Here is a 9,134-nt window from a genome sequence, read left to right on the forward strand (position 1 = left end):
TTGCAAACTAAAAAAAAAAAAAAAAAAGTAGTTGATTCTTCAGAGAAGCTAAGTTTCAGTCCTGTAGCTGTCAAGAGAAGCAGCAACAGGCTTCTCTGTTAGTGTAATCTCCATACTGTAACTTGGAAGTGGAGATGCTTGAAAGAATACCTGCAGAGATGCAATACTTTGCAGATCAGCTCACTGGAAAGAAAAAAAGAATGCGTCTACAGCTTTAGTGACTTCTTTATTTCCATTCCCCGAAGAGCTTGCCAACATCATATCAGGAAGAAAGTATACAGGGCAGCTTACCCTTCACTAAAAATGTGGCAAGCTACTTTGAATTTACCATAGGGTAAGAGAATACACAAGTGCAGGTACCACAAAATAGTTTGAGGTGCTCCAATTTCATTCCCTACCTTGCCTTCCAAGAACTTGTTTATGTACCCATACCAGTGGTTCTCAAACTCATTACACTCGAGGAACTCTGAAAATGCCAGCTCTTTGTTTTTGTTTTTGTTTTTGCTTTTTTTGTTTTTGTTTTTTTGAGTACAGAAGAAATAATAGAGATATACTTTTGTTGCAAAGAAACCAAGACACAAGGTCAGAAAGTTTTTAAAACTATGAATTACTATTTGAAATCTCTGGGTTTAATCTTGTGAAACATACTGCACACCTAATAGTGCGAACACTGCATGGCATGCCAAGGCACCATCAAAATGATCTCAAGGTACCTCAAAGGTGCATAGCACTCTGGTTGAGAATCACTGGCCATACCTTTAGAGGTGATCTTATTCTCCCACCTGAGGGACTAGCATAAATACTTTTCACCGTTATGACTGCCTTTTACTAAAAAGACTACAACAGATTTAACCGTAGGCAGATCTGTTAACCCCTTAGGTACAAATAGGTCTTGATAATGATTTCTACTTCACTTAAAAAAACAAAACAAAAAAGCACACACTCTCTTCAGAGGATCTAGAGCAGTGATTCTCAACCCTTTTAGGCTTGAGGCACCCCTCCAAAACTTTTCAGAATTTGAAGGCACCCCATTTTAAAGAAACTAATATAAATATGTCATGAATATAATATAAACATTTCAAGTCTATTACTAATATTAATACTGTGCCTTGTGGCCCCAGGACTCATCTGGCCAGCAGGGACAATGTACTGGGCTTCAAGTGCAGCCCAATACAGAGAGCACTAAGGGAGTGGGTGGGGTAAACAGGGGGAAAAAAAGATATGCAAGACCTAGGTACTGGCAGGGGGAGGAGGCAGGCCACGAGTGTCATGCTATGACTAAGTAGAACTGCACCAGGCACCTCCCACAGAGCCAGGTCAAAAAACAGGTATGGTATGGCAGAAGCATGCACTCTTGCCTCAGCCCTTCCTGGTCTGACCCTGTATGGTGTTGGTGGAACTCCCCCAAGCACCTCTTTTCAGGAGGCACATAAAAGCCGACTGAGAAACAGCTGCAGCAGAAAGGTACATTTTCTGTCGTGGCTCTTCTAAGTTTGACAACAACATGTCTCCTGAAAAACAAGTTGTGCAGGGCAGTTTCACTGCACAACAGCAGCAACCTGGCAGAACTGCCTCACGTACCTCCCTGTTCAGGATGCATGTCAGAGCCAAACCAGGAAGAGCTACAGCAGAAGCAATGTCCCTTCCTACACAATGTAAGGAAGGCAGATTGTGCCTTTCTGCTGCAGCTGCTTCTAAGTTCAGCTTTGACATGCCTCTTGAAAATAGAGGTGTGCAGGGCAGTTCTACCCTGCAGCAGCAACACCACCCCTGAGAGGTTCCTGCAGCACTCCAGCTGAGAACCACAGATCTAGAGAGAGACTCTCTCAGAGATTTTAACACTGATGTCCTTTTACAAAACCCAACTGGTGAGCAAGAAACTTCACAAACCCATGGCTAAAACCCAAGAGATGTGGAAAAGGAGCCTTTCTAAGGAAAAGGTGTAGCAACAAAATGATCTTCACTGGAGAGGCTGGAAAGGAAAGAACAAGTTCATCTCACAAGGAAAATTATCTGAACCACTTCTTCCACCATGTGCCCTGATGCTGGGTCCACACTGAGAAAGAACCAAACACAAATAAGAAGCCAGAGCCACTGGGAGACAAATGACTCATCGGCATGAGAAGGGTTAAGAAAAGCTGACTTCAGTGTGCTTAGGAGATTAGTTAGTGGGGCATTAAAGCTCAAGAGCATTGACAAAGTGGGGGTCCAGGAAGGGTGGTCATTATGCAATGAAGTGATCTTTTGGGCACAGGAGGCCATCCCACTGCATAGAAAAGGGGGCAAAGGGGCCACGAAACCCTCCTGGATAAACAGGGAACTCCAGGAAAGCCTAAAGACAAAAAGAGGGGCATACAGGCTGCGAAAGAAGGGGTAGCTACCAAGGAGGAGTATACCTCCTTGGCTCACGCTTGCAGGGAATCAATTAGGAAGTTTAAAGCAACATTAGAACTTAGGCTGGCGACAAAAAATAAGGACAACAAAGAGTTCTTCAAAAGGTATATAGGGAGCAAAAAGAAGGTGCAGGGCAGTATATGACCCCTACAGGACAGGCAAGGGCAGTACATGACAGATAGGAGGAACAAAGCAGAGCTCTTCAATGAATTCTTGAACTCGGATCTAGACAAATCTCCCAAATGCATTCTTGACAGAAGCAGGAGAAGCACCAGCCCACCAGCTCTCAGTGCCAACTTTGTAAAGAGACACTTGGAGAGGCTGGATGTGTTTAAATCAGTGGGACCAGATGAGCTCCATCCAAGGGTGCTGAAAGACATGGGTGTCTGGTGCCTCTTTAGTCAGGGGGGCATGTGCCCCCTGACACCAGTCAGTGACTGGGGGGGGTGTCCCCCAGCAGCCAATCCCACTGACCAGGGGACTGGACCACTTCTGGAACTCCTGCGACCGCTTCCAGAAGCAGTGCGGCTGGTTTTGCTGGCAGCCCCACTCCCTGGCTGGTGCTTGCAGGGGGGGGACTGGTGCTCCCACCTGCCCCCCCTACCTGCCGGCTAAACAGTAAGCGCAGCCTGACAGAGTGCACCCGCGCTCTCAGGGAGCGCACATGCACCTGCTATGTGTCGCTCCTGAATTAGCCATTTTCAAGAAGGGGAGAAAGAAGGAACCGGGTAACTACAGACCAGTTAGTCTCACTTCTGTCCTTGGGAAAAAAACTTTGAAAAAATTATCAAGGATCACATTTCTAGGAGTCCAGTGGGTAATATAATGCTGAAGGGCAAGCAGCATGGGCTCACAGCACGTAGATCCTACCTCACTAACCTTGTTTATTTCTATGACCAGGTCACTAAATGCTTAGATACAGACTGTTAAGGTATATGTCATCTACTTGGACTTTAAAAAGACCTTCAACATGATATCCCATCCTATTCTTATAAATAAATTGAATGGCTGTGCCATAGATGATTACACAGTCACATAGGTAGCAAATTGGCTTAAGGGTCGTACCCAGAGAGTGGTGGTAGATGGGTTGGTATGGACCTCAAAAGATGTGGGCAGTGCAGTCCCCCAAGGCTCTGTCCTTGGGCCAGTGCTGTTCAATATCTTCATCAGCAACCTGGATGAGGGTGTGGGAAAGCACTCTGTCCAAATTTGCAGATGACATCAAACTATGGGACGAAGAAAACACACTGATGGGAAGAAACCGAATCCAGACAGACCTGGACAGGTTAGAGAAGTGGGCAGAGAAGAATAGGATGCAGTTCAACAAGGACAAGTGCAAGGTGCTGCACCTAGGGAGAGGGAATCACCAGCACATCTGTAGGCTGGGGGATGACCTTCTCGGCAGCACAAAGGCAGAAAGAGATCTGAGGAGTTGTCAACTCCAGAATGAATATGAATCGTCAACGTGACAAAGTCATTAACATAACTAACCGCACTTTGTCATACATTACTAGGTGCATCACAAACAGGTTCAGGGAGGTAATGCTTCCCCTCTATGCGGCACTGGTCAGGCCACAGCTAGAGTACTGCAACCAATTCTGGGCACCGCAATTCAGGAGTGATGCGGACAACTTTGAGAGGGTCCAGAGGAGGGTCACTCATATGGTTAGAGGCCTGCAGGGAAGACTTATGAAGAAAGGCTGAAGGACCTGGACCTTTTCAGCCTCCACAAGAGAAGGCTGAGGCGGGATCTTGTGGCAGTATACAAGCTCACCAGGGTGGGCAGCAGGGAATAGGAGATGCTCTGTTTACTATAGCACCCCTTGGAATAACCAGGAACAATGGCCACAAGCTGATAGACAGTAGATTTAGGTTGGACATCAGAAAGAAATTCTTCACCGTTACAGTTGCCACAATCTGGAATGGGCTTCCAAGGGAGGTGGTGCTATCCCCTACCTTGGGGGTCTTCAAGAGGAGACTGGACAAGCATCTGGCTGGGGTCACATGACCCCAGCACATTTTCCTGCCACTGCCAGGAGGTTGGACTCAATTATCCTTTGAGGTCCCTTTCGACCCTAGCATCTATAAATCGATGGGTTACAGAAGCAAGCCAGCACCTTCTGTATGAGCTGAAGCCTTGTAGGTAAAACAGTTTGCAAGAAGGGAAAAGGCTTGCGTCTCTCACCCCTCTCAGTGCTAATCTTACCTAAATGTTAGTTGGGAGAAGGAATTTCATCTTCCTTGATGTTATGTGAGGACAGGGAACCTTACCTCTCCCCAAGATATAGCAGGCTCCAGTGAAGCATTCCTGTTTGATTTGCAAATCATGGAAATAAGGGTCCCCCTGCCCAGGGGAGTGGCAAGGGCAGATCTTGGAGGGGAAAAGACAGGCATGCACACACTGTTCTATGCCACTAATTCATTTGGTTTCAGTGAAGAAGGTCCCGCAGAGCCTGAAGAACTGTTTCAGTGTGGACACTGCTCACACACCAGCTGGGTACTATGGTTAGCTCTGTTATTTCAGCACAGATTTACTTACATACAAGCTGGGAGCAGAGCTATTGTGACCTGCTGCTAGTTCTAAGGAGAGAGATGCTGCCTCTTGAACTTTAAAAATAAAGTCTGGCTTTCTGAGGAATGTAAGAGTTTTTTGTGGGGGGTTGTTGTTTTGTGTTTTTTTGGGGGATGTTTTGTGGGTGGGTTTTTTTTGGGGGGGGGGGGCATAAGCTAAGCCAGTGAAAGAAGCATCTTAAAAAAAAAAAACAACAAAAAAAAAACACTGCCTGGAAGAATCCAATTCTGGGCCTCTCTTAATAGGCTGCTCCACATGCAAAGAATTTTGGAAAGTTCTTCATGCAGCAACCCTGGCCCAGAATGCTGTTGTAGCTTGCTCCCAGGTCCTAGAGATGGGAAAGCTCTCTTCTGCAAGGGCTCTGACATGGAAAAATCTGAAAATCCAAAAGCTTTGCAAAGATAACCTATTAATTTATACTTCAGCTAAGTATACATTAAAGCAAAGTCACCTTCCTGAATCTGCAAAGAAGATAAACCACTAACTCCAAAACTTGTGAACTTATTTCATCCATTGCCTTAGACTTCACTTTTGGCTAGTCACCGTTAAACTTGCATTGAGAAATCACATCTTGTTGACTTGGTCTAAACAGGCAATTCAGAATTGTGTAAATAAAGCCTGTTATGTATAATATGGTGTCTGCTAGTCATGCCCTCATACAAAGGACAGCTGATTTTGTTGAACGAGCCCATACTATCTTAAGTGTTACCGTCTCATATATTCATTCAGACTGTATAAAGAATTAAGAAAGTCTGCTGGGACTAAGGTACGCCATCCTTCAGTTAAGAGTGAACTGAATGTTTACTCAGTTGTTTGCTGGTCTGTTTTATATATTCAATATCCTTATGAACATATTCGACTGTATTTGTATCACTACTACTTGGCTTTTCAGATATGGCAAATTTCTTTATTATAACAATTTAGGTAATTCTTAAATAAGGATGCAATGCAATTAGGAAGAGGGTTCTTTCTTTTGTATAAAAGTCCTTATGAAAAAAATTAAATGTTAAACTTCTTATAAAATCATATCTATAGAAATTACTATGAATAGCTTGTTTCTTTTTTATTTTAGCATTACCCCTTGAATATGTTAGGTTATATAAGTAATTATAAAATATACTGACACTTGTTCACCTACTTTCAGGGCAGCCTAGACACTCTTCCTCAGTTGTTACTTTTTTTTTTTTTTTGCTTTAAACTTACAATAAATTATTTTGTTGCTATTTGAAAATTTAACGTACCTCCAGCTTCACATCTAACAATTGTTAGTTAAATGAGTTTTATTTCCAGATGTCAAAACATAATTCATTTGATTACAATACTTTTACAGGGATAAACTTCATCTGATGATGCTGCCATTCTAATACTTTGTACAACTTAAAATGCAAAACATAGTTATATGTCACTTCAACAGGCTACAACTACGTTGCAATCAGCTTCAGCAGGGTAAATCAGGCTGTGCAGAGTTCCTTACTGCTACAGTTAGATCTGTATTTAAACTAGCTAGCCTAAAAGCAAGTTTAGATCTTTCTACTCAATAGTCACTTATGTAACTAGAGTGTATATGTACTCATATTTTCACTCCTTTTCTTAAAAGAAAAAAAAAAAAAGTGTCCATAACATAGTTTGCACCCTTCATCAGATGATTTATATAATCCGGACATGTTTTGTCACCTTGCATTTCTGTAATGATTTAGTTTGTTACAAAGCACCTGTATACATACAGCACAGCTGTAAACACAACCATGTATTTCAAGGTCATATTTCAACTTTTTGTATAAGAATGTAGGGTATACATTAACTTCATTCTCCTAACCTAAAAACACTGAAGTTCAATAGATTTTACAAAGATCCTTATATTTTAAAAATATACACTTACCTGTCACAGATTCTGATCTGGAATGCTCTTCACTATCTGAATCCTCTAACAGGTCATCACTAAAAGCAAAACATGGATCAAGGAGATAAAAAGAGAAAACTGTATGAGAGTATGCTCTCTGCAAAAAAAAACACCACCACAAGAAGCTTCCTCCTTTGAAGTTCTTCATAGTGAACACCTCTGAAAGAGAGCAGTCAAACTGCACTTCAACAGTTCTAGAGAGAGATGTAATTTGTTGTGTTAGTTGAAGACATGTCTCCAATGATTCTGTAAGGAATGTTAATGCTTTTACAGAATCTACCATGGACTCATCATCTTGTACATGGCACTGGACATGAATAATACTACTAGTCTCAACATACAGCTAGGAAAGAAGGCACAGAACTCAACTACAAGGAACCTAGAGGTGTTCTGAATCTGTCTCAGCCTCTCCTGGACTGCAATTCACCTGTATAGTTACTTGTAAAGAACTGCCATGACTAAAATGCTAACTTTCACAGTAGCTTCACTTTTAAGTCAAGCAGCTCTTTAGGGATAAGATGTCCTTTAATAAACCATTGCCTGTTTTGCCACCAAAAGCTGCTTCCTAACCAAACTGCTCTACATCTTTCTGTCTGCAGTTATAGTATTTACCAAGGCCTATGCATGCTCAACCCCTTAATGGGAGATTAGGTTTCTTCATTTGCAGAGTCTAACACACAAGTGAACCAGTAGAACTTACCCCTATTGAGGCCATGTAAAATGAGATTTCCAGGGATCCCGATCTTCCTTAGGTCAGTTTCAGTTCTGACTAGTCCTGGGGTGTCCATATGCATGTGGGGCACCTGCTCTGACGCGTTCCAATTAGAATGGTTGAAGTAGACCCAATTAATCAAGGCTGTGGAATGTTCCAATTAGAACACTCCAGCAGCCTCACTGTCGTGTGTATTCAGCATCCCCACGTTTCAAAATGACAGTGGTGGCCCTTTAACTAAAGCTCATTGAACACTGTCATTTTGAAGTGCAGGCCACTTAGTACACAATACACTGTAGTTGTTTTAGTTAGAGTGGCTCCTGAGAGCCACTTAAATTAAAATGCACCCCCACACACCTCCTCCCCTCTCTCACAGCCTCCAGAGCACGTGTATAGATGCTCCTGGTTACCAGATCATCCTCTTGTTTCAACCATCTGAACTCTCCAAGGCCTGAGAATCTGGAAATTGCTCTGGACTGAAAATTGGGGATTTTTTTAAATTAGAGAATATCAGGACCCCTGTTTATGAATGAGCACATCTGACAAGTTCGATGGATAACAGATAAGGGTTCATCGATACATTGGTTTGGTTGGCTATTGGATCTGCATCAATAAAAGAAGAAATGATGTTATCAGCTCTCATCTTTTTTTGGTCATTGTAGCCGATAATTACAGCCATGTGTCAGAAGCAAGCGTAATCTGGCCCCCACACCCTGATGCCAGCCTGAGCCCATGACAGACTTCCTCCCACTGCTTGCCAGAATGTGTAGAGGGGGAGCCAGGGAGTGGTCACAGGACGTTATGCTCACCAACAAAGGGACACTTACAATGTCATGATAATGCCGTGCATGCAGCAGGGACCTGAGCACCAGGGCTGCCACCAAGATGTTGGGCTGTGTGCGGGTGGGGTAAAATGTCAGAACATTCCACTCCACCAGGTACCTTGGCAAACACCACTTCTCCCCAGCATCCATGGGAACTCAGCTGCACAGGGCCCACTGGCACAGATGCAGCAGCATGGTCTGGGAGCTCCAAATTTGCCCAAAATCATCGTCTGTGTGAGGGTCTGCCCCGCCCACCTCGGATGGCAGCACACGCTGCACAGGGCTGCAGGTAGGACCCACGGGCAAGGTGGCGATGTGCGTGGGAATAAAGTGGTCACTGCCTTCCTCATCAAGGGCCAGAGCAGGCAGGAGGCATGAGTGCATGCGTGTGTTATAAATGTAAAAAATCCAAACAAACAAAAGGTTTGTGTCAGTAGTTTAAAATGCCTTGCACTATTACTAAACATTGGTTATTGGATAGGCTTATAGATATGGTTGGTTAATCATCGGCTATCAGTACTGGCCCTGAAAATCTTGATCGATGCACCCCAATAACAGAGATGTTTGCTCCTCAGTCCAGTACTACTGGGCTCCCCCTTGCCTCTTATGTTTGATCAACTCTTTAGACTATATGCAGAGCTCAGAACTCTCCAAAACAGAATTAGAAGTTGGATTTTCCTTCCAGCAACTATTAACAGGTGGTGTCTGCTGGGCTTTGCACTCTTATAGTAG

The 9,134-nt window shown here is 43.5% G+C and overlaps 1 protein-coding gene across 1 annotated transcript in view; it reads right to left on the bottom strand.

Annotated features, from left to right (window-relative positions):
- Positions 1 to 9,134, bottom strand: part of BIRC6 (baculoviral IAP repeat containing 6) — a 414,467-nt gene that overhangs the window by 370,870 nt on the left and 34,463 nt on the right. Inside the window, exon 10 of the mRNA XM_019526709.1 lies at positions 6,846 to 6,904. Within this exon, the coding sequence (XP_019382254.1) occupies positions 6,846 to 6,904 (59 nt within the window). The remainder of the gene's footprint in view (positions 1 to 6,845; positions 6,905 to 9,134) is intronic.

The sequence above is a fragment of the Gavialis gangeticus genome, unplaced genomic scaffold (genome assembly GCF_001723915.1).
Source record: "Gavialis gangeticus isolate Ggan-Ray unplaced genomic scaffold, GavGan_comp1, whole genome shotgun sequence".
Lineage (NCBI taxonomy): Eukaryota > Metazoa > Chordata > Crocodylia > Gavialidae > Gavialis > Gavialis gangeticus.